Source organism: Nomascus leucogenys, chromosome 18 (assembly GCF_006542625.1).
Source record: "Nomascus leucogenys isolate Asia chromosome 18, Asia_NLE_v1, whole genome shotgun sequence".
NCBI lineage: Eukaryota > Metazoa > Chordata > Mammalia > Primates > Hylobatidae > Nomascus > Nomascus leucogenys.
This window is the reverse complement of record NC_044398.1, coordinates 99,500,453-99,525,910: the sequence shown is the minus strand read 5'-3', so window position 1 is coordinate 99,525,910 and position 25,458 is coordinate 99,500,453. Positions and strand designations below refer to the sequence as shown.

The 25,458-nt window shown below is 52.3% G+C and overlaps 1 protein-coding gene across 3 annotated transcripts in view; it reads right to left on the bottom strand.

The window, feature by feature from the left end:
• Window positions 1–24,184, bottom strand: part of SLX4 (SLX4 structure-specific endonuclease subunit) — a 30,464-nt gene extending 6,280 nt beyond the window's left edge. Inside the window, exons 1-12 of one of the 3 annotated variants that reach the window (XM_030799185.1) lie at window positions 24,141–24,184; window positions 21,011–22,146; window positions 19,059–19,283; window positions 14,667–14,856; window positions 13,528–13,740; window positions 10,351–10,547; window positions 9,933–10,249; window positions 8,704–8,944; window positions 8,156–8,244; window positions 7,002–7,148; window positions 5,252–5,418; window positions 1,544–3,861 (exon numbers count right to left, since the gene is read on the bottom strand). In XM_030799185.1, the coding sequence (XP_030655045.1) occupies window positions 1,544–3,861; window positions 5,252–5,418; window positions 7,002–7,148; window positions 8,156–8,244; window positions 8,704–8,944; window positions 9,933–10,249; window positions 10,351–10,547; window positions 13,528–13,740; window positions 14,667–14,856; window positions 19,059–19,283; window positions 21,011–21,545 (4,639 nt within the window). In that variant the 5' untranslated portion in view covers window positions 21,546–22,146; window positions 24,141–24,184. Of the gene's footprint in view, window positions 1–1,543; window positions 3,862–5,251; window positions 5,419–7,001; window positions 7,149–8,155; window positions 8,245–8,703; window positions 8,945–9,932; window positions 10,250–10,350; window positions 10,548–13,527; window positions 13,741–14,666; window positions 14,857–19,058; window positions 20,162–21,010; window positions 22,147–24,140 lie in introns of those variants that run through there. The other 2 variants (XM_030799184.1, XM_030799186.1) reach the window with 2 other exon arrangements.
• Window positions 24,185–25,458: the final 1,274 nt, after the last annotated feature.

Here is a 25,458-nt window from a genome sequence, read left to right as displayed (position 1 = left end):
CCACTGCACTCCAGCCTTGTGACACATTGGGAACAGTCAGACTTTGGTTCTTCTGCCTTTTATGACCATGGAGCCCTTTGAGCCCCCAGTGAAAGCGGCAGACTCTGTCTCCTGAGAAAGGCACGATTCTTCCTGTGGCCGCAGCGTCATCCAGAAGCCCACCTCAGATCTGCTCTGCAGCCTCCTGCAGCTGTTCTCACAGCACTGCCTGGGAACTGGTTAGAAATGCAAATTCTTAGTCACCCTCCCGAAGCAAGGCTCTGGGGCAGGCTGGGCCACACGTGTTATAAGAAGCTCTCCAGGTGCTTCTGAAGCCCTGAGGGCCGAGGACACTATCAGTGGCCTCCTCATTCGTCTGGATTTTGGGAGGAAATGGGCCCCCAGGCTGCAGTCAGGTGCTCACTCACAGCCTGGCCTTTCTCCCAGTCATGCTCAGCCCAGCCCGGCCTGTCCTCGCCCTCCCCGGAGGTGCCTGGACGGGAGCAGCAGCACCGAGGGGGCCAACACCTGGGGCTCTGACTCTCCCCGGGGACTGAAATGAGCAGGGAGGTGGCATCCCTGCACCTGGGGGGACCAGGAAGAACAGGCCTCATAGCCTCTCATGCTTGTCCCACCAGATTCTTTTTTTAATTGAGGTGAAATTCACATTAAAAAATCGTAAAGGGAATAATTCAGTGGCATTAAGTATTCACAATGTTGTACAACCATCACCTCTATCTATTTCCAAAACATTTTCGGCATCCCAAAAGGACACCCTGTACCCCATAAGCAGTCACTCCCCATTCCCCCTCCCTCCAACCTAGGCCAACCACTAACATGCGTTTTCTCTGGATTTGCCTATTCTAGACATTTCATATCCATGAGTGCAGACAGTACATGACCTTCTGTGTCTGGCTTCTCTCACCCGGCAGCATGTTTTCCAGGTCGCCCACGCGGTAGCGTGTGGCAGTGCCTCACTCCTCTTTGTGGCCGAACACTATTCCATTTTCTAGTGGTCTAGATGGACCACGTTTGGTTTCCCTGTTCATCTCCTGACTGGCATTTGGGTTGCTTCCAGCTTTTGGCGATTGTGAACAGCGCTTCTATGAACATGCATGTCTGAGTCCCTGTTTTTAATTCTTTTGGATATACAGGTAAAAGTGGAATTGCTGGGTCCTGCAGCCAATCTACGGTGAACATTTTGGAGAACCACCCTGGTCCAATCTTAAGGCATGCCGATACTTGCTGAATGAGTTGTGGCCTTTGGAGGTGCCGGCTCTGTGTTCTGGAGAAGGGTCCACGGATGTGGATTTTTAACACTTGCCCAGGTGAGCACTGGATCCAGGCAAGTTGGGGAAACAATGACTTACAAGTGTAGCATGAGAGCCAGCCCGGCTCTCCTCCACTGTGGAGGGGAGTCTGGAAGGCAGCCGAAGTGTCGTGCCTCAGGTCAGCAGGCATTCATTCAGAGGGCAGCCCCTGGGTCTCATGACTGATCTCCCCACCCTCTTAGTGTGAATAGTAACAAAGACAGTCCCCTTCCCCAGCTCTCCTGGCTACTCACTGGGTGTCTCTAACCCTTCGGGCTTCTGAGCTCCACCGGCGCTGAGCATCTGGGCTGGAGGAGGGGTCTCTGGAGGCCTCTGCTCTTCCCCGTCCCAAACGTCCCACAGAGCCGAATTCAGAAAGCTCGGCCTGCTGTTCCCCGGGGAGCCCGTGCCCGAAGACTTCTCTTGCAATTTCCTCTGGGTAGCGCAGCTTCCTCGGATGGGGGTGGTGTCCAGGAGTCCCGGGGAGCGACGGTCACAGCTGTCGGTGGCCTCCTTCATCCTGCGGCTGGGGCTGCTGGTGCTCAGGGGGCCGGTCCGCTCCAGGTTCCAGTGGTCAATGGGAATTGGCGAGAGGGGCTCCATGTGCCAGCAGCAGTCGTCAGTTGGAATTGGGGGGTCACTGTCCAGTGGGGGGCTGCTGTTGGCCTGATGGGAGGCCACCTCCTGCTCATCGTCACTGTCTCCGACTTCTACCACTTCACTTGCTGTGGTCTGGTTCAGGAAGCTTGGCCCAGGTGGCGAGTGTTTCAGGAATCGCCTGCTGAAGTGGGCGCGGTCCCCTGAGATGGGATGTGGAGCCAGTGGAGAGGACTGCGGGTGGCCCCCGGGGTGGGGACGGGAAGGGCTTCTGTGGCCTTGCCTTCTGCCGTCAGAAGTTCTTGGAGAGACAGGAGTGAGGCATGAGGACGGTGTCTGGGGCGGTGGTGTCTGGGGCCTGATGACAGAAAACTTCTGAGCGGCTTCGTTCCCTTCCCTGTTTCCTACCGAGGCCCTGGGCGTGTGCTGAGTCACCGCCTCCACGGCCAGCCCACTCCTGAGGCTGCTGATTTGGGTCTGGGAAGAACAGTCGCGGCTTCTGCTGGCTAGCGGGGTGGCGGGCACCAGCCATGAGGTGTCTGTGGTGCTGGCCTCGCTGGGGCTGCTCTCACGGTCACAGAACAGCCAGGGAGCCCCTCTGCTGCCCAAAGAGCCCTGATTCTCCGGCAGTGCCCCCTCATCCTCCTGCTGCAGCACAGCTTCCCTTCTTGGTGGGCTCTGGGAAGGTTCCTGATCTGCATCAACATCAATGACGGAAAACAGCTCACAGGACCTAGGGCTAATTTCTACAGCTTTCCTTTCTTCCAGAGGATCACTAGAAATGGACTTCACTTTGGTTTGTTCTAGCTCCAGCTCCTCATCCGAGTCCAGTAAGAGGATGACCTCATCTTCTTTGTTCAGTTTGGATGAAGACTTCTGAGATATGGAGCTCGAATGCTCAGGATTTGACTGGGTTAGGTCAATGGACAGAGATTTTTCTGGGAACATCAGGACCCCCTTATTTCTGCACTCCAGCACGGACCGACGCTCTTTGCCTTTCTGGTGCCCTGGCTCTTTAGACAGCGTGAGGATGCTCCTGTCCCTTTTCTGCTTTGATGGCACAGCTGGAGACAGCAAGGTTGGAGAGCCCACCTGGGAAGTTCTGCCGCGGGACGGGGGTGTTGACAGGGACGACCCACTTGTGTGATGAGGGTGATGAGACCCGCGGGGACTCCCGCCCTGGGGAGGCCCCAATAGGAAGCAGCACGGGTGCGGTAGAGACGCCTGCCAGGGAGCCAGGCGATGAGAAACCTCCAGCCCCCTTTCCCTGACAGCGCCGCTTTGTTCCTCAGGCTCACTTGTTATTTGGGACGGCTCTGAGATCTCTCCCTGAGTTGATGAGAAGAGCTGCTCGTAGTCACCGGCATCATCTGAGTGCGGAAGGGAGCCTTCTTTTCTCTCTGCCCGGCAGTCCCTGGAAGGGCTGGAGCAGCTGGAATGGCCAAGCGCCTCCTCTGGCGCCTCCTGCTCAGGGGCCACTGCTCCCTGTGCCCCTGAGTGCTGGCCCTGGGGTGGCGGGAGAGCACAGTGTCCCACCTTGTCCCAGGTGGTGGCGGCCTCATCTCTTCCTGGCTCCAACAGCTCCATCTCCTCCACCTTGTCCCACTGTTTCTGCACCTGGACACTTGCTAGGAGCTGCCCAGAAACTGGACTGCCACCCTCCAGCCAGTCAGCGTCCTCGCCGGCACCCGCTGCCCTTTCTTCCTGGAGCAGCTTTCGTTGAGTAGCTGCAAATTCATAAATTTCTTCCATTTCTGCTTCATTCACGTTTTCTTGATCTTCTTCGTGGTCCCTGGATTTCAACAAAGTCTCCGCTTCCTCCTCTTCATCTGCCCACATTGACCTCAAGAGCTCCTGGAAATTTTCGGCCCTGCTTTCGCAATTCTCTGCTTCCTTCTCCTCCCACGGTTTGCCCTCTGAGTCCGTGGCAATAGGCACCTGTTCGCACAGGTGAACGAGCTCGCTCACGCCAAACCTGCAACACGAAACACCAACGGTCATCACCCCTCTGCGTGGAGATGGGCTCCGGGTGCCCCAGTGAGGTGGCGGACCAGAGCAGAGTCTTCACCAGGAGGAATGACCATGACCCAGGCCCTGCTTCCTTTGAAGACAGCGCCCACACTCCTTGCCAGAAACACCCAGGCCACTTAGTTCCAGAAACCAGAGACTGACAACACTTAAAGCAGGGCTTGCTAACCACAGCTGCAGACATAAAGCGGTGTGTCGGGCTGAATGTAAGGTAACAGGGATTGGCAGAGCTACAAAACTGGGGAGGCTGTGCTGCCTCAGAGGCTCTCAAGATATGGCATCAGGGCCAGGCATTGTGGCTTATGTCTGAAATTCCAGCACTTTGGGAAACCGAGGATCACTCAAGGCCGGGAGTTTGAGATCAGCCTGGACAACATAGAAAGTCTCCACCTTTACAAAAAGATGTAAAAATTATCCTAGGAGTTCAAAGCTACAGTGAGCTGTGATCATGCCACTGCAATCCAGCTTGGGCAACAGCAAGAGACTCTGTCTCTAAAAGGATAAAAAAGGTCATGCATGGTGGCTCATGCCCATAAACCCAGCACTTTGGGAGGCGAAGGCAGGAGGATTGCTTGAGGTCAGGAGTTCAAGAACAGCCTGGGCAACATAGCGACACTCCGTCTCTCCAAAAAATAAAAAAATAAATGAAAAGACATGGCATCAGACACAATCCACAGCACACCAAGTCCTTGCGTCAGCCCAGGCCAATGGACAAGCCAGCCAGCCACCTGCTTGAAGGCTCTGTGGCCTAGTCAGTATATTTCCAACTCCAGATGCTGAGCTGTTCCTTTCCTAAGAAAGCAGCAGAGGGAGGATGCAGGCTTGGATCAGCGGCCCAGGCCCTGTGTGGAGGCACAACACTTGTCCCTCTGAGCTGCTGCCTCTTTCCTAAGATGCGGGCTGGACAAGCTGGGAGAGCTGAGGCATCTGGGATGCAGCCTAAGCATTCTCTCCATGCCCGTTTTATGGGACTCCGGAAAGGACTGCCGTTGTGCAGGTCTAGCAGTGGAACAGTCACTGAGCAGCAGTGTCTGGGGGGCGCTGTAGCCAAGAGCCATTCTCTTATCACACCTAGGGAGTTAAAAACCACGGGACTCCATAGAGTCCTCCTGATCCAGTGCTCGGCACCCCTGCAAGTGTCTGTTCTGGCCTGACTTTCGCCTAACACACCCTGTTCCACAGGGTCATCACTGGTCATGAACTTGGGATTAAAAGGCATAAACAGGACTGTTAGTTCTCTTGGCCTCAGCCCCGAGCCCTCTGCAGCACAACCCTCCAGAGCTGTCAACCTGCCAGTCCTCGTCAGTTAATTTCAAAAGCTGGGGAGCAATACAGACCTGTGGGCCAGGGAGCTCAGCTCAGAGCTAAGGCCAGGAGGAAGGCCAGTGTCCGCGGTGTAGAGATAGTGCAGGAACGTGCGGGCGGCCTCCGTGCTCACGTCACCCAGCAGGACACGCTGGGTCAGAACCCCGTCCTCTACAGCGGAGAAGCCTTCATTGTTCACCTGAAGGTGAAATGCAACACAGAGGGTTTACCGATCAGACAGTTGTAACTTGGAGCAAAGCAGACGGTCTGGGGTGTCCTGCAAGTCACTAGTCTTTTTATTTTTCTTTTTAGAGACAGTGTCTCCCCTTGTCACCCAGGCTAGAGTGCAGTGGTGTGATCATGGCTTACTGCAGCCTTGAACTCCTAGGCTAATTTTAAATTTTAATTAATTTTATTATTTTGAGTTGGAATCTCTCTCTGTTGCCCAGGCTGGAGTGTGGTGGTGAGATCTTGACTCATTGCAACCTCCCACTCCTGGGTTCCAGCGATTCTCCTGCCTCAGCCTCCCGAGTAGCTGGGATTGCAGCTGCCCACCACCATGCCCAGCTAATTTTTTATAGTTTCAGTAGAGACAAGGTTTCACTATGTTGGCCAGGCTGGTCTTGAACTCCTGACCTCAGGTGACCCACCCTCCTCGGCCTCCCAAAGTGCTGGGATTACTGGCGTGAGCCACTGCGCCCAGCCCCTAGGCTAATTTTTAAATTATTTTGTAGAGATGGGCTCTCACTATGTTGTTCAGGCTGGTCTTGAACTCCTGGCCTCAAGCGATCCTCCCACCTTAGTCTCCCAAAGTACAGGGATCTCAGGCATGAGCCGCCGTGCCCGGTCCCTAGTCTTATAAGCAGCTCCATGCCCCAGGAAAAGCATTAGCCACTGTTTGTGCAGATTTTTGGCCAATAATTTTACAAGTGAGGCCTAACACTCCCCTTTTGTCAAATCGTATTGGGACTAGATATTCCAGGACCCAGTTAGAGTCCTCCTGATAGACACATCTGGGCTCCAGAACTTTGACAGAGGCTGAGAATAGCTCCCTGAGTTCCTGCCCACACTCAAGTCAAATGCTTTCAAGTTAGAAAGCAGAAGGTTCATCAGCAACTCATCCCTGAGGAGATCAATTATGAGCCTTTGTAATTATGCAAATAGAGAAAAGAGAAAACAATTCTGGGAAACAATGGATTTTTTGTTTTGTTTTGTTTTTGAGACAGAGTCTTGCTCTGTCGCCCAGGCTGGAGTGCAGTGGCGCAATCTCGGCTCACTGCAAGCTCTGCCTCCAGGGTTCACGCCATTCTCCTGCCTCAGCCTCCCGAGTAGCTGGGACTACAGGCGCCCGCCACCACGCCTGGCTAATTTTTTTGTATTTTTAGCAGAGACGGGTTTCACTGTGTTAGGATGGTCTCGATCTCCCGACCTTGTGATCCGCCCACCTCGGCCTCCCAAAGTGCTGGAATTACAGGCATGAGCCACCGCGCCCGGCCCAACAATGGATTTTCATTCAACAGAATGAAAACGCTGATGTTTCCCAGTTGTGAGGCCACCCTTCACGCCCACTCCTAACCTCAAGTGTGGGTCTTTATCTCTTCTCCACGTGTTAGAGGAAGGGATGGGTGGGAGGGAGAAGGTGAGAACATGGTGGGCAGGAAGTGAGGGAGATTGGGGGTGTCTGGAAAGGGCACCTGAAACATGGGGAGGCCTGGTTGGAGAAAGGCAGGAGAAGAGAGGGAGAGAGAGGAAAGGAGGGCACACAGCAGCCTGCGTACTTACATACTGGATGAGGAGTGGGCATCGGGCATAAAGCACGAACTTGTGGGCATAAAGCACCTCCCCGCTGTCCGTCTGGAACTGGATGTCACTCAGGTGTGGGTTATTGACCATGGCGCCAAAGTCAGCAACCAGCAGCCCGAGGGAGAGCTGAAGCGGGAGGAGAGGAAGAGCTGTCACCTCCCCACCCCTGCTCCGCTACCTGGGCAGTGAGAAGCTCCCCACATGGAGGTGGCGCTAGGGTGGGCCGGGAGCCAGGACCTGCGTTCTCCTTTCCTCTCCAAAACCCTTCCCACGATGGGCTCAACCTCTGAGTGACCCTAAGGCCCCGAGTAGCACAGAAGAGCAAAGCACTAGCTTGTTCCTCTGGCTCTTGACAGTGGGTTCCCAGCGCCCGTGGAGAGGCCAGACATGGGGCTAGATGTGAACTCACAGCGCTGGCAACTCCCGCACTGAGTGGGCCAGGCTGCAGGATACCTGGGCTTTGAGGAGATGCACCCATCCCGTGACGGACAAGCACCCTGAGTCCAAGCAGCTTGGGGACCTGGCCAAGAGGACAGCCGGGTCCAGTCTGTGATGATGTCCCTAGGCTGGCCTTGGCATGAAGTGCTTGGTTGACACTGACATACAAATGGGAGGAGGTCCACTCTAGGGAAAAGCCAGTTCCCACCCCGGTTCTTCCCCAGACAGCGCACTGACAGGGAGGCCAGGCCAGGCTGCTCAGCTGTGCTCTGGAGCCCAGCCCAGGACCCGCACAGAGGGGAGGGAGAGCAAGCCCTTGGTGAGCTTGCAACTACTGAGGAACGAGCAGAGCGTGCCTGGATGGGGCAGCCACGCTGAGAAACTGTGGTCCCTCTACACTCCTGGGACCCGGGACAGGGCAGGCTCTGGGGCCTCAACCCCGAGGTGCCCCAAGGAGTCACAGACAGAAAAGGCAGAAGCCTCGTGGCAGAGCCCCCAGAGGGGCGGTGGGGCGGCTGTGGGTCCGTGGCTCTGCTCATGGAAGACAGGATGTGGCAGCCTTCTGGAAAGCAGAGGTCTTGAGAGGCCACTGCACTTGCGTTGGGGGCCAGAGGCCAGCGCTGAGCCAACCCCATCACACATGTGGCAAGCGGGATGGCCGGGACCACAGAGCACGGGCCAGAGCCAGTCCTTACCGAGGTGCGGCCACCCCTGTCCGGGTGCTTGTCCTGCGACGGCACCACAAACCCAGTCAAAGGAAGGCCGCCGGGCACCACGTCCAAGCCTGAGTGGAGGATTCACAGGTTAAAGGAATGTCACAGCCCAGCCACGTCCACCACCAAGAAGACAGCGTTGACCACAGGCTGAGGCAGCCCCTGCGGTGCCTCAGAAGGCGCTTGCTATCCGAGGACACCTTCATGCAAAGCAAACCCGCACACCCTGTCTCACCACCACCCCACCAGGGAGATAAGAGAACAGCAAAACAGACTGTTCACCCAGAGGATTCCCTCGCTATGGGCAGACAGCTGTGTCTTTGGTTAAAGTGGAAGGAAAATCATGACAGAGTTGTCTACGCCACATTGACCTTTGAGAAAAAATGAAAGCGCCCAGAGGCTGTGTGTTCTCCCACCAGGTCAGAGCTGCCATCACAGCGGCACAAGAGCCAGTCCATGGCAGCCTCAGCCGCGGGGAGGGGAGGCCCAGGAGGGCAGGGCTGGCCCTAGAGTCCCACCCAGCATCTCACCTGCAGTCCCTTCCGAGCCAGCCAGGCCCCCACTGCCAGGCCACGGGCTGGCGCTCAGTCCCTCCCTCGCCAGGTCCACGAGGTCCTGCAGGGCCTGGTGCTCTCTCTGACTGGCCGAAGGCGACGGCCCCCTGGAGCCACAGCCTGCAGTGGGGGTGCCGTGGAGAGCGGGTGACCTTCGCTCGCCCGGCTCTGAGTGCTCAGGTGGCACCAGTGGCGGCACAGGCTCCTGCATGAGGCCCTGAAAGAAGCCAGTAAGCAGAGTGACCATGTGGTTATTGTCATTGACGCACACATTGCAGAAGCCATCACATGTGGTATGCACGGCTGGACCTAAAACTACAGAGCAGGATGTGGGCTGTGGGGACGGACCGTCCCCAGGGCTCCAGCCACAGACTGGAACAGTCCTGGGATGCTTTTCCCCAGCACTCATGTCAACATGCTCCTCCTCCGTCACAGCCAAGGCCAGGCCTGTGGCATCTGTTTGCACAAAGGCTTGTCAGAGGCCAGGGGAGCCCAGGCCTGCCACCCTCCTGAAGTCCTCCAAGCCGCCTCAGGCAGGTGCGTACCGACTCCAGGGCTACTTGCTGCAGGACTGTCTGGAGTGTGTGTTTCGAATGCAGGTGTCCGGGCTCCGTCTGAGGCATTTCGCCAGCTGCCCTGGGACTCTTGCTTTTTTGTTTTGTTTTGTTTAAGACAGAGTCTCGCTTTGTTGCCTAGGCTGGAGTGTAATGGCACGATCTTGGCTCACTGCAAATTCTGCCTCCCAGTTCAAGTGATTCTTCTGCCTCAGTCTCCCAAGTAACTGGGATTACAGGTGTGTGCCACCACGCCCGGCTAATTTTTGTATTCTTGGTAGAGATGGGGTTTCACCATATTAGCCAGGCTGGTCTTGAACTCCTGACCTCGTAATCCGCCCACCTCAGCCTCCCAAAGTGCTGGGATTACAGGCGTGAGCCACTGCACCCGGCCGGGACTCTGCATTTGCAGCGGACTCCAGGAACACACTCTGGTGGACACCAAGGGTCCTCCCTGATCCTACCCAGAGTACCATGTAGTTGCTGGACAGAGAAGAAAGCTGCAGCCACCAAGTGCCCCTCTGGCCTCCCCACCCCTGCCTTTCCTTCCTGGACTTTCCATCACCTGGCTGTGGGTACCCAGTGTTGCAGTTCTGGGACCGCCAGCCTCCCCCGAAAGCCTATCCCATGTGCCTGAGGGGAGGGACTCACCTGGGCAGGCCGCTGGGGCACGAGAGGAGGGACCAGCCTGGCCGTGTAGAAGGCCTCCATGGCCCAGGCCCCAGTCAGTGCACTGCCCTCCCACAGAAAGCTCTGCTTGCGTTCAGGTGGAGGAGGACACTGGCCCGCTCTTTCCCACCCTTCCTTTAAAATCCTGCTGGCAGGAAGTGGTGGCGTGCTAGATAATTCCACTTCCTCAGAAAGGAGCAGAGCCACACGGTCCTCTATCTGTCGGCCTGTGGTTTCAGAGTCCTGGACTAACAACAATGGGGGGGACGCCGGGGGTTTCTTCTTGCGACTTTTCTTCTCTAGAGAGAAACAAAAGCGACACCATCAACGGTGGAGTCGGTCCAGTCACCTGGGACCTGCTGGTGGTCTCTCCCAGGGTCACTGTTCTGGCCACACAAACCTGCTTTTGGTCTCATCCTCTCAGAAAAGGCACTTTCCAGCCTGAGCGCTGGCACGGCCACACACGGCTCCATCTCCGACCGGGACAGAGCCATGGCCACCAGCAAGTCCTCGGACGGTACCTCGTCTACCTTCCGCCTCTTCCGTGGCTGCTTCTTGCTGGTGGGTCCTCTCCGTTTCAGACCTCCACCGTGATCACTGAAGATAGAAAATAGCCAAAGAAAAAAGTTACTGGGGCTAGAGGAGTGCATGCTTCTCAGGTTGGTCACACTGGCCTGGAGAGGGCTGGGCCTGAGAGAAAAGTGACGGATGTGGACCTGCCAGGCAGATGCGTCCCCCACTTCCACTGCCTTGTGTGAACTCATTCAATCCCAGGCCAAAAGTTCAACATGGCCCAGGCACAGGAGGGTCTGGGTTCCTTCACGTGCTGCTGTCCAGCAGGCTCATGGCAGATGTACGGAGCCATCTGTGGTACCTGCACATCCTCATGTGGCCAAGCCCATCCAATGGAGTCAACAATCGATGGCTCTGAGCAGGCTCCCTGGACTCCTACCACCTTCACCCATCAATACTTCCGATGCTCCTTGCACGGTCCTGGCCACACCGGCAGAAAGGGATCCTTTCCCTCCTGCAAGGGCTCCACGGCAGTGCCTCTGCCCATGGCCAGAAGGAAGGGCTTCCCACCTTAAGCTGCCAATGGTCAACATTATACCAGCTGCCCCGGGACTCTGCACTTTCAACGGGCAGCAGCTCATTTGGTTTGGAGGAAATGAACAGGAGTTTCTGGCTGGAGAGAACCTAGGCTGCCTGGGTGACTCCCAACAAGCTGGGCAAGAAGGAGGAGGGCAGAGGTGACAAAGGAACTTAGCACAAACCGGGCCCACCTTCCCTGCAATGCAGCCATGCCTCTGGCTTTTGCAAAAGCTCGTGCTCTCCACGGTGCCAGGGATGGCTCAAGTTCACCTTCCCAGGAACGTGGATAACCACAGCCTCCCAGAGGGAAAGGAGCTGCCTGGGCAGCCTGGGACCCTGCCTCTGTGAAGGGAACACAGACTCTGTCCCCTCCTCACTCCCCAGCAGGCCAGGTTTGGGCTGTGGGGAAAGAGTATGAGGCACTCTGGCCGGGGCATGCGTTCTGATGACCACAGGCTTGGCCTTTGGGGAGGGAGGGGTTCAAAGACCCCATGAGGGCACCCAGCTCCTATAGTTCTCTACTCTTAACAACCTTCTAAAGGGATCCACATACATCTAGTTTCAGTACTTGGAGATATTCTAAAGGCAGACATACTTTATCTGCGCAGGTGCTTTTGGTGTGGTCCTGCCAAGAAAGAAGCAATGGCTTAGATGACGTCTATTCTACGGCCTCAAGGCTTGCACCCCTGCCATGGTGGTGTGGAGGTGCTAAATATAGATGGGCTCCCCCGCCAAGAGAATCCCCTCTGCCCTCTGCCATGTCAGCCCCGACCCAGCCCGGCTGGCCATAACCTGTGTGCAAAGCAGTGGGCGGGACAAACAGCCATCGCCTTTGGCCTTCCCTTTGCTCCTGACAGCGGTCTCAAACCTGGAGGAGTCAAAGGTCCAAGTTGCCTTTGTTCACTATGAACCTGATGTCAGCTCTAGCGTCCTCAGCAGCAGGGCAGTGTGGAGCAGGGCCAGCCCTCTGGCACTTGTGTGGCTGTGGTTTGCATGCTGAGGACTTGTTTCCTGGCTGTTAGCAAGGTAACTCATTTTAACTTTTAAGCATTAATTCATGCAAGATTTTTAAAAAATAGGGTCCTACACTTCTGTTTCACCAACTTTGTTGTTGTTTTTGTTTGTTTGTTTTATGAAGACAGGTTCTTGCCCTGGAGTGCAGTGGTGCAATCACAGCTCATTGCAACATTGGCCTCCCAGGCTCAAGCGATCCTTCCACCTCAGCCTCCCAAGTAGCTGGGACTACAGGTGTGCAGCACCACAGCCAGCTAATTTTTAAATTTTTTGTAGTGATGGGTCTTGCTATGTAGTCCAGGGGGTCTTGAACTCCTGGGCTCAAGTGATCCTTCCGCCCTGGCCTCCCAAAGTATTCGGATTACAGGTGTAAGCTATCGTGCCTGGCCAATCACCAACTCTTTGAACTGTGCTGAATAATCTTATGTTAACAGTGTGAAAACTGGACTATGCTGAGGTGGAAACCATGCCGCCCAACAACGGAATGGATGGAGTAAAGTGACTACCAAATTCTTAGGTGTGGTAAAGCAGTAGTCCCCAACATTTTGGTACCAGGAACTGGTTTCATGGAAGACAATTTTTCCATGGGACAGGAGTGGGGGGAATGGTTTCAGCATCAAAGCATTCCACCTCAGATCATCAGGCTTTCGATTCTCATAAGGAGAGCTCATTCCATGCATGCGCAGCTCACAATAGGGTTTGTGTTCCTGTGAGTCTAATGCCACCACTGATCTGACAGGAGGCGGAGCTCAGGCAGTAAAGCTTGCCTGCCCGCTGCTCACATCCTGCTGTGTGGCCAGGTTCCTAACAGGCCACAGACCGGTACTGGTCCGAGGCCGGGGGGTTGGGGACCCTCGCATTAGAGGGTACCGACTGTGGGATCATGGGATTGAAAACTCAGGAAGTACCTTGAGGAAAACAGTGCGATGATCATTTCTGCACCCACCTAAAGGGGCAGGTCCAGAGCCTTCCAGAATGCAGATTCTGTCCCCTCCTCACCCTTTTCTAGACTGTGCCCGATTTCCACCCTAAGTGTTTCATTTCCAGAATCAAAGAGGGCTCTTTTTTCCTCCAACACCATAAAAAGCTTTTTTTTTTTTTTTTTTTTTGAGACAGGGTCTCACTCTGTCCAGGCTGGAGTGCAGTGGTGCGATCTTGGCTCACTGCAACCTCTACCTTCTGGGTTCAAGTGATTCTCCTGCCTCAGCCTCCCAAGTAGCTGGGACTACAGGCATGGGCCACCATGCCCAGCTGATTTTTGTATTTTTAGTAGAGACGAGATTTTACCATATTGGCCAGGCTGGTATCGAACTCCTGACCTCAGGTGATCTGCCCACCTCGGCCTCCCAAAGTGCTGCGATTACAGGTGTGAACTACTGTGCCCAGCCCATAAAAAGCTTTTTTAAATAGAAAAAGCCCTGAGTGCACACAGCATTATTTGGCTTGGTTTTCTTCCTTTTTGTCGTCTTACCTGGACACCGGCGGGCTGCTGCTCCCCTCAGGCTGTGCTGTCTGCAGCCGCACAGCCTGCAGCAGGAGCTGGGGGCCAACCTCCATCTTCACAGCACATTGCTTCAAGTGACTGGTTCTGCTCTTTAAGGTAAGAAACGGTTTCCCACAAATCGGGCACTCAGGGATCTGAGGCACGGAAGGTCTTAGTGTCTTTTCAGCTTCATCCAAGCACCTGAAGGAAAATAGTCAATACAGGAGAACCACCCTCCCTGGGAATGTGGATTGGAGCAAATGTGGGTCCAGGTCAACATGGACGTGCTGTGGTCAAAGCAAGTTCCTCCAAGCCAATCCCCTCCGCACAGCCTGGCTCCGTCTCCTGGCGGTCAGCCCCTAGACACTACGCTTAGGTATCTGCTAGCAAAGTTGGCTAAAGAAAGCAAGGGAAGATTAAACGCAGTTACATGATGACTTAGAAATTCCACTCCTAAGTAGAGACCCCAAAGAACTGAAAGCAGGTACCCAAACAAATACATGAAACCCATGTTCACAGCAGCTCTATCCACAATCCCAAAGGGTAGAAATGCTCCAGATGTCCGCCAGTGGATGAAAGGATAAACCATGGTCATATTCCTCATCTAAGAATGGGAAAAACACAGTCTATCCATACAATGAGATACTGCTCAGCCATACAAAGGAATGAAGCCTGCTTTATGCTACGACATGGATGAACCTCAAAAACAACGTATTAAGGCAAAGAAGGCAGACACAAAAGGACAACTGTGCAATTTCAGAATCGGCAAATCCATCCAGACAGAAAGCTGATTAGTGGTTGTCAGGGGAGAGAAGGGCAATAGGGAGTGGCTGCCAATGGGTGTGGGGATTCTTCTGGGGGTGATGAAAATAATCCAGAAGTGATTGTGGTGACAGTTGCCCAACTGTGTGAATATCCCAAAAGTAGTGATTTGTTCAGTTTAAATGGGTGAACTGTATGTTCTGTGAATTATATCTCAACAAAGTTATTTTTAAAAAGGGGTAGGTTGACAACAAAGCTGAGGTGCTGTTGTCACGGTAAGATGTGGAGATCCACACTCCAGCCCTGGGGTGCCTGGGGATTCTGGTCATGTACATGGGAGAGGCGACGGCCCAAGCTGCCCCCACCTGTTCACATGCTGTTCCCTTCGGGTCACGTTCATGGATGAGAGGTTCTTTTGACAAATCTGGCAGAAGAACAAACCCTTTTCCTCCAGGCTATCATCATGTGCCGATGCTCCTACCCGTGCAAACTCCTGCTGCAGGGTCAAGGCCACCGCAGCGTCGCTCTCTGGGGCAGGGGGCCCAAGCCCATACACTGTGGAGAAGCACCAAAGATCCGTGAGAATAAACTCCAAAGACAAGCTCACCCTCAGACCTCTGCTCTGTCAGCTCCTGCATACCATGGGGAGCAGGTGGAGCACGAAGAAACCAGAACCCAGCTCCGCTCTGCAGGCTGGTGACTCAGGCACTGTCCACTGAGACTGGGCACTAATCAGCGCTCCTGCAACAGCCATCTCCAACTTTAACATGGATATGCATTACCTGGGAAGCTTGTCGACACTCAGATTCAAATTCAAGGGGTCCAGGTGCAGCCTGAGACTCTCCGCATTTCTAGCAGCCCCCAGGCTTGGTGATGCTGGCACCACAGGACCGCTCTGAGTAGTAAGGACCTAAACTTTCCCACTTCTGCTGAAGTTGGCTACCTCGGGCACTGCAGGTTCACAAGGCTCATATTCCAACAAAGCTGGATGTTCTCTTCAAAACTCAACCTTTCCTGCTGACCTTTTACTACCCATAATAAAACCAGGGCACAGTGAACCTTTGGCGATTAAAAGGCAACATCTCTTACTTAGCATCAAACCCAAGAATGGACTGATTCTGGTCTTGAGATGGCTCCCAGGGTGGCCCATCTGATATTGCTGGAGCAGACCCCTGTCACTCACAAGGGATATGCCTTGAACACCTCATAAATCCCTAAGTTCTTGATGGCTGTGGCCTACCAGTGCCTGCCACTGAGGCCAACAAAACAGCACACCTTCATTTTGATGCCCTGTTTTGTTTTGTTTTGTTTTGTTTTGAGATGGAGTCTCACACTCTGTCCCCAGGCTGGAGTGCAACGACGCGATCTCAGCTCACTGCAACCTCTGTCTCCCGGGTCCAAGTGATTCTCCTGCCTCAGCCTCCTGAGTAGCTGGGATTACAGGTGCCCACCACCACGCCGGGCTAATTTTTAGTACAGACAGGGCTTCACCATGTTGGCCAGGGTGGTCCTGAATTCCTGACCTCAGGTGATCTGCCCGCCTTGGCCTCCCCAAAGTGCTGGAATTACAGGCGTGAGCCACTGCGTCCAGCCTAGTTTGGTTTCTTAACAAAGCAATGGTTTATCTCTTTCTGAGCACTTGCTGGGTGTGATGTGAAGATACAGAGAGAACTGAGTCAAATCCTGGGCAGGGGCGGAGCTCACACCAGCTGGGTGCCTCCTCTGCACCTCACATGTGCGTCCAGGACTGATGCCTCGGCAGAACATCAAATCACTGCCTGCTGTGGACCCTGGGGCGGCCTGAGACTCCTCCATGCTACTGCAGTGAAATCTGCAATGCAATGCCAAGATCCTGCATGCTTAGCGGTAGGTCCGCCAATAATGGTTTCTTCCTATTTCTTTTCCTTTTGTATATTTTCATCAGAGATGAGAATCCATATCGTTTCGAGGATGGAGAACAGGAGCACCTGGCATTATTATGCTTATTGGGCTACTGCCACACCAAGTACACAGCAGCTATGGGGCACTGCCGCCACCCTGTCTCACCTGGAGCCAATGAGCCTCTAATCTACTCAGAGTGGGGCAACCCAAGGGTTAGAGGAAGGAGTTAACGATCCCATAAAGAAATAAACAAATCCAGAAAGTGGGAAATCTTATAATACAATTAGCCTAGCCTCTTCAAAAACTCAGTGTCATAGGGCTGGGTGCGGTGGTTCACACCTGTAATCCTAGCACTTTGGGAGGCTGAAGAGGGCAGATCGCCTGAGCTCAGGAGTTCAAGACCAGCCTGGGAAACATGGCGAAACTGCATTTCTACTAAAAATACAAAAAAATTAACCAGGTGTGGTGGTGGGTGCTTGTAATCCCAGCTACTCAGGAGGCCGAGGCACGAGAATAGCTTGAACCCGGGAGGGAGAGGTTGCAGTGAACCGAGATCGTGCCACTGCACTCTAGCCAAGGCTCTGTCAAAAAAAAAAAAAAAAAAAAAAGTCAGTGTCATGGAAAACAACAGAAAACAGGGGGACTATTCTAGAATCTAGACCTTAGGATACGGCTGAGCTATAGCAATATGCAGTGTGTGAACTTACTGAATCCTTGTTCAGAAAAAAAAGAAACCAGCTACAAAAAATAACCTTGAGACAACTGGGGAAATTTGAATCTGAACTGGATGCCAGGCACTATTATGGAATTAAGTGTGATAATGGTATTGTGGTTATGCAGCAGAATCTAGGGGTGAAGGATCCTAATGTCTATAACTTACCTTCAGATAATATGGAAGAAAAATATGTATGCTTGGCTAGGCACGGTGGCTCACATCTGTAATCCCAGCACTTTGGGAGACTGAGGTGGGCAGATCAAGAGGTCAGGAGTTCGAGAACAGCCTGGCCAGCATGGTGAAACCCCATCTCTACTAAAAATACAAAAATTAGCTAGACGTGCTGGTGCATGCCTGTAGTCCCAGCTACTTGGAAGCTGAGGCAGAATGGCTTGAACCCGGGAGGTGGAGGTTGCAGTGAGCCGAGATCACGCCATTGCACTCCAACCTGGGAGACAGACCAAGACTCCATCTCCAAAAAAAAAAAAGAAAGAAAGAAAGAAAGAAAAATATGTATATTTATAAAGACATAAACAAATGGCCAAATGTTAACATTTGTTAAATCTAGATTGAGGTATAGGGGATTAGGGGATTCATTGTAATATATTTTTTTTTTTTGAGACAGGGTCTCACTCTGTTGCCCTGGAGTGCAATGATGCAATCACAGCTCACTGCAGCTCAGCCTCCTGGGGTCAAGCAATCCTCCTGCCTCAGCCTCCCAAGTAGCTGGGACTACAGTTGTGCATCATCATGCCTAGCTAATTAAAAAAAAATTTTTTTTTGAGTCCAGAGTCTTGCTCTGTTGCTCAGGCTGGAGTGCAGTGGTGCGATCTCAGCTCACTGCAAGCTCTGCCTCCCAGGTTCACGCCATTCTCCTGCCTCAGCCTCCCGAGTAGCCGGGACTACAGGCACCTGCCACCATACCTGGCTAATTTTTTTGTATTTTTCGTAGAGATGGGGTTTCACTGTGTTAGCCAGGATGGTCTCAATCTTCTGACCCTGTGATCTGCGCACCTCGGCCTGCCAAAGTGCTGGGATTATAGGCGTGAGCCACCACGCCCGGCCCCTAAAATTTTTTTGTAGAGATGGGGTCTCACTATGTTATCCAGGCTGGTCTCGAACTTGTGACCTCAAGCAGTCCTCCTGCCTTGGCCTCCCAAAGTTTTGGGATTATAGGTATGAGCCATCATGCCTGGCTTCATTGTAATTAAAACAACAACAACAAAAAAACCTTTTCTGAAAGGAAAAGTTTTCTGTGAATACTGAGGGTTCTCTTTTTTTTAAGGAAAAAACTGAAAGGGAAAGCTTTCATAATAAAAAGTCATAATTTTTTTAAAAAGGAGGCTGGGCACAGTGGTTCACGCCTGTAATCCCAGCACTTTGGGAGGCTGAGGCGGGTGGATCACGAAGTCAGGAGTTCGAGATCATCCTGGCTAACATAGTGAAACCTCGTCTCTACTAAAAATACAAAAAATTAGCTGGGCGTGGTGGTGGGAGCCTGTAGTCCCAGCTACTCGGGAGGCTGAGGCAGGAGAATGGTGTGAACCTGGGAGACGAAGCTTGCAGTGAGCTGAGATCGTGCCACTGCACTCCAGCCTAGGCAACAGACCAAGACTCCATCTCAAAAAAGAAAAAAAAAAAAAAAGGAAGAGGGCCAGGCGCAATGGTTCACACCTGTAATCCCAGCACTTTTGGGAGCTGAGGTAGGCAGATCACTTGAGGTCAGGAGTTCGAGACCAGCCTGGACAATCTGGCGAAACCCTGTCTCTATTAAAAATATAAAAATTGGCCAGGTGTGGTGGCACACGTCTGTAATCCCAGTGGCTGGGGCAAGATAATTGCTTGAACCTGGGAGGCGGAGGTTGCAGTGAGCTGAGATCATGTCACTGCACTGCAGCCTGGGTGACAGAGCAAGGCTCTGTCTCAAAAAAAAAAAAAAAAAAAAAAAAAAAAGCGATACCTTATGAAAGAAGCTAAGTGGGAAAGGACCCCAGAGACTCTTCATTCTCTGGCTAGATCCAGTGAAGTGACAAAGATAAAACATCAAGCAGAGAGCCTATCCACAGAAGAAACTCAACAAATGCTGATTCCTTCCCGCCTCCCTTCCTCAGAGTTATATTAACTTATCTCTGTGTGGAAGACAGAAACACGCTCATCATACCATTCCCCGCCATCATCTCCTCTTGAGGATCCTTTGGGACATTTTCTTCCCGTGCAGCCTCGAGGGAGCACTCTTCTGAAGCGTGTCTCAGACGCTCGGGGTCTGCTCTCTTGAACTGCTGCATTCGCTGTAGGACCAATTGTGCTGTGCGGGGTTTGGAGGGACTTGGCACTGCTGTTGTCAAACAGGAAGGAGGAGGCTGGGAGTCGCTGTTGGGCACTTTCTCTGGCAAGGAGGAAAATATTCACAGCCATCTGTTGTAGCTGGAGAAATAAAAGACTTTTCTACCAGATACAGGTTAGACGCAAGTTTCAAGAGTCCTTTATCAACAGTTTAGGTTTGACTCACAAATGTGAAGAGGACTCGTTGCTTGTTGGTAACCTCTTTGTTTATGGCAATATAGACATAAATATCAATAACAGGAGGGGAATGGGATGTGACTGCTAATGAGCACGGGGTTTATTTTTAGGATGATAAAACTGTTCTAAAGTTAGGTAGTGGCAGTGGTTGGACAACTCTGTGAATATACTAAAAACCACTGAACCATACCCTTTTAAAGGGTGAGTTTTATGGAATATCAATTAGACCCCAATAGCGATTATTAAAGAAATATTAATGACAAAGGTTTATGTCCTAGATCAGTTCTTCTTTAACTTGGGATCCACAGATGGGGATCCATGAACCCCATGAAGTTGTGTGCCAGTTGTGCAGGTGTGTGCATGGATACGTGGTTTGGGGGAACCATGCATAGATTTCATCCGACTAGCAAAGAGCACGAGAGACCAGTAAAGTTGGTGAGGCAACACTGCTGACGCCTTCCAGTAGTCTCTGCGACCTGAGACGCTACCACCACTCTACTGAGAGGTTATTAAGATCAGGAAGTGAGGGCAAGGGAAATTTAGAAACAGAACTCAGGAGCTCAGAGAGCCCATAGTGTATTATATATGCAAGGCTAGTTTTCAGTTTTGCACGAAGAATGTGTACTAGGCATATAGCTCAGTAAACCAAGGGCAGCAGGGCAAGAAAACTGCTTTAAACGGTTAAAAAATTATCCAGGCACGGTGGTGGGTGCATGTGGTCCCAGCTACTCGGGAGGCTGAGGCAGGGAGGACTGCTTGAACCTGGGAGGTCAAGGCTGCAGTGAGCTATGATAGCGCCACTGCACTCCAGCCTGGGTGACAGACCAAGATCCTGTCTCTAAAAACTAAGTAAGTAAATAAAATCAATAACAATAACAAATGAAAAGATTAAAAGGTCTTCAGAGAGAGAAAGAACCTGAAGATTCTCCTGGGACTTGAGCCCACACAGCACCCTCATGCAGCCCTCTCAGCAGCCTATCCAAATTGGCTGGCCCAGTCCAACTTACCCACTTTGGAATAAATTCAAGAAAACAAGAGAAGCAGCATTATTGTGTTGTTTGTGTAACTCATGTCAATGATATAACAGAATTTCATTGGAAATTCTGAAAGAGCAGAGGACTCCAAACATAATCATGTGAGAAATTCACAGGGGTTATATTTTTCTTGACCGTTGTTTAAACCAGGAGTCAGCAGGGCACAGTGGCTTACGCCTGTAATCCCAGCACTCTGAGAGGCTGAGGCACGAGGATTGCTTGAGCACAGGAGTTCAAGAACAGCCTGGGCAACATAGTGAGACCTCCAGCTCTAAGCTTTTTTTAAGCTTAAAAATTTAAAAACAAATAAATAAATAAAAATAAACCAAAAGTTAGCAAACTACGGTCATGTGGCTGGCTGCCTATTTTTGTAAATAAAGTTTTACTGGCATATGGCCATGCCTGTTCATTTACATATTGTCCACACCTGCTTTCTCACTATGACAGCAGAGTTGAGTAGTTGTGACAGAGTTTGTATGGCCTACAAAGCCAAAATATTTATGATCTGGCTCTTTCCAGGAAGCTTTCCCAGCCCCTGGTGTAAAAGAGTACAAATTACCTCTGGTTTTCTCTCTGGAAAGCTTTGGCGACGGTTCTTGCCAGTTACCCGTCTGGGTATTTTGTGCTGTTTCCCAGAGCACAGGCTGATCTGGAGCAGAGGCAAGCACACTCCCATCCCCATTCACAGAGAGGGCTGGTTCACTTGCTTGCCATTTGGTTACCCCTTGCTTTTTAGTCTTAGAGGCCTGGCTGCCAGATGGAAGTTTCTTCTCTGCAGGGCCTTGAAGGGTTTTGGTCTTGGTAGCAGTTTGTTTGGTCCTTTTCAATTTGCTTCTTATCTGAGTGCCGTCTGAGGCGGCCTTTTGTGTTTTCCTTTCTCCTGACACTTCCTTGATTCCATGTTTTTTCACCCTTTGGAAAAAGCTAGCGCAGAGTTTTTTAAAGTCCTCATCAGACTCATCCATCATCTGATGAGTTTTAAGGCTTTCAGGCTGGTCTTCAGAGGAGCGAGGGTCAATCCCAGGACGTGCAGACAGATGAGAAAGTGAACCCAAGTAGAAGCCTAGCTGAGTCTCATTCACACTCAGTTTCATTAGGGTTCCTCTCTACTTCTCTGTTAGATACTTGGAGAGTTTGCACAACTGAACGAAAAGTACTGTTTTCCTCTCTATAATGATTATAGTATCTTTGTTCAAATTGGGCCTGTGGTTAAACATGTTTAAAGCTTCCCTCTGTTAAAGTACACAACTGGGCCAGGTGTGGTGGCTCACACTTGTAATCCCAGCACTTTTGGAGGACGAGGGGGGTGGATCACCTGAGGTCAGAAGCTCAAGACCAGCCTGGCCAATACGGTGAAACCTCGTTTCAACTGAAAATACAAAAAATTGGCCAGGCGTGGTAGCAGACGCCTGTAATCCTAGCTACTCGGAAGGCAGAGGCAGGAGAATCCCTTGAACCTGGGAGGCGGAGATTGCAGTGAGCCGAGATCGTGCCACTGCACTCTAACCTGGGCAACAAGAGCAAAACTCTCTGTCTCAAAAAATAATAATAATAAATAAATAAAGTTCACAATTGAAAGAGTGTTTTGTTGTCCAATAGATGCCTCTGAGATCGAATACATATGAACCTGGTGCTCAGATAATTCTCCAAGATCTCCACGATGATGAAACATATATGGTTCACTTAATTTCACATCTGTGGAAAACCAAAAGCATGTAAGTGTAATCAGACATTGTCATTTTATGCCAGTTCTTCCAGGGAGGGACAAGGGCATGTGGGATGAGGGAAAAGTCTTCAGAGTAACAATACTGTCAAATACTCAGTCCAGCCTGGTTAACATGGTCTAACCGTCTTATCAGACATCGTGACAGAAGGATCTAGAAACCTGTCAAAGCATGTTCTTCCACAGGTATTAAAATATGTGCATCTTGGGAGAGTGTTTTCTTAACTGAAATTTAGGGAGCAAACCCCATGAAAGGCAGTCACCACAGAAACAGGATGATCCCCAAATCTAGTAAAACTATCACCTACACTGATCTAAGACCCCTGGCTGTTAAAGAGGCTCTTTCTGTAAATACTGCAACGTAAGAGACGGAAAGAGAAATTATATTCTCATGAACACTCAGGAGAGAAAAGGTCACTTTTCCTTATCTTCTCAACCCAGCAAGGCTCTCCAAACCTGGATAACTAGAATGTTGCCTCTATGCAAAGGTTGGGCCTTGTGGGCATGGTTATTTACTTCGGCGCACAGCTAAGTGGGGTTCAAAAATCAAAACTGAATGACCCAATGGCAGAAAGTTATTCCTTTCAAATACAATAATGCAATCTCCACTGTCCAAGGAATCTAATTAATCATTTTGTTTTCCAGAGCTGAAAATACTCCTACCTAGAATCTATTTTGTATGGCTGGCTCATTCTCTTCTGTGTCTTCCCCTTAGAGAAGTGTCCTCTAATCCTTTATGGACTCTCTCCATCCCCGTTAATCCCTATCATCGTCCACTGTTTTCACAGTGGCATCTGTCATAGGTTATAATCATATGAAACAGATAATATCTATTGAATGCTTACTGTGTGCCAAGCACTGTTCCAATTGCTTTTCAAGTCAAACTCATTTAATCCTTACAAGAAGCCTATATGGTGGAATCTCTTGTCATCCTCTCTTTACGGCAAGAAAACACGCTCAAGCAGAATAAGGAACTGGCTCAAAGCCAGTTCAGGAACAGCTTTCAAAGTGGCAGGGCTGGGATCAAACCTAGGAAGTGTGGTTCCAAACTATCCGCTCTTGTATTTTTATTCATCGGCTTATTATCCGTCCCCCATTAAGCTCAACACTTCAGGAGGGTAGAGATCCATCTGTTTTACTTTGCAACCTCTTTGGCTGATCCGGTGCCTGACTTGAAATAAGTGCTCCACAACTACTTGTTGAATTCATGCATTGCAAAGAGTTCGGTATAATGGGAGTACAGAGAAAGGTGTAGGAGAAAAGGCTGCGGGGAGAGGCAAGGATCGGCTCACAAGGGCCTGGAAGGTCAGGCTAGGCAAAGTGAATTTTATCTTGTTGGATGCGGGGAGCGGCTGGAGCAAATTCCACCCTCCACAACTGTGTTGATCTCCGCATCTCTGCTGATATGAACCTCACAACAGTCTATCTCCTCCTGTAGGTGCCCAATCAAGATTTTACTGAATGGCATAACGGATCCTGCAAGCCTGCAGGTTTCCAGAGGGAAGGGGACTTGTGCGTCCTCGCTTCGTACCTACCGCAGCGCACGGCTCACAGCAGGCGCGGGATGAATGAATGGATCCGTAAGGGGCGGACCCTCCCGCTTCCCCCAACCCGGCGACCTATGAAAAGGGGCTGAAGGGTTCCCCGTCTGGGAAAAGGGCTGCCAAAGACTCTAACGGCTCTAAAGTGAGACGGAGAACCCCGATCCCCGGACTGACCCGGACCGAGACCACCGTAGGGATCCGGATCCGCCACCCTCCTCCCTCCAGGCGGGCCCCGGCCCCTCTCCACCCGAGCGCGACTCCTGCCTCTCCGTCGGGGCTGCGGGCCTGCCGAGGCCACGGAGCCAGCGAGGGAGACGGGCGACAAAGGTTCCTCTCCCTTAGGAAAGCGAGAATGGCCCGAAATGACAGGACCTCCGCCTCCCGGGTGCAGACTCCCAGCCCCACAGCCCGGCTCCTCCTACCTCCGGCGCCGCCGCGGCACCTTCTTAACGGAGACTCGCGCGCCTGCGCATGCGCCGCCCGCGCCCCCGCGGAGAATTGCCTGCGCGCAGGCGCAGAGCGGGCGCGCGCGCGCGGCGGTGCGGCCGCCTCGCTTCCCGTCTTCCTCTGCGGCGCAGGGCGCGGGCCCCTGGCGGCCAGCGCTTCCGGTCGGCAGGAGGCGGGGCCAGGCGGAAGCGGCGCTTGCTTCAGGTGGAGTGTATTAGTTGTTGAGAAAAAGGGCGAGTTTAGGGCACGGTGGCAGCTTTGAGATAAAGTCTGGTTCCTCCCCAGCTCGCTCAGGAAATGTTCGCGGATACAATGGCGGCCCCCTCTGGGCATACCTGCCTGTGGAGCGGAGAGTGGACAGGGTGAGGGGGACCGGGAGAGGCACCAAATCTGGCCTGAGGGCCCTGGAAGCTTCTTCTCAGGTGGGGTGGCGTGAGAGTCGAGGCCTGGAGGTCGGGGAGGGTTAGCTACGTGAAGAGGGGATTATACCGCGCTGCAGCGGCCTGGGGCGTATGTCCGAGCTCTTCTGCAGGACTAGCGTGAAGGCAGCCAGGGCCTGAGGGAAAGGTGGCAGAGGTTTGCCACGACTTGGCATTTGAGGGACTTTACACATCGTATTAAGGCTTTGAGCTTCAACTTGGGGTCGTCGGGGGCCATTGAAGGTTTTTTGTTGTTTGTTTTTTGAGACGGAGTTTTGCTCTTGTTGCCCAGGCTGGGGTGCAGTGGCGCTATCTTGGCTCACTGCAACCTGTGTCTCCCGGGTTCGAGCGATTCTTGAGCCTCACCTTCCCAAGCAGCTGGGATTACAGGCGCCCGTCACCACGCCCGGCTAATTTTTGTGTTTTTAGTAGAGACTGGGTTTCACTCTGTTGCCCAGGCTGGTCTCCAACTCCTGACCTCAGGTGATCCGCCCGCCTCGGCCTCCCAAAGTGCTGGGATTACAGGCGTGAGCCACCGCTCCCGACATTTTTTTTAAAGTAGAGACGGGCGGGGGGTGGGGGGGTTGGTCTCACTGTGTTGCCCAGGCTGGTCTCGAACCCTGGCCTCAAGAGATCCTCCCGCCTCGGCCTCCCAAAGCGCTGAGATTACAGGCGTGAGCCACCACGCCTGGAGTAAGATTTTGTCTTTAAAGGCCTAATTACAGTCAAAATAGATGAGGCCAGGACCCCCATTAGGAGGCTATCACATAATCTAGATGAAAAGTGAGAGCGGCCGGAATTAGGAAGTGGAGCGAAAAGAATGGAGAAATATCGAGCATAGTCAAGACCCAATTGTTAACGATTTGCGGGTTTC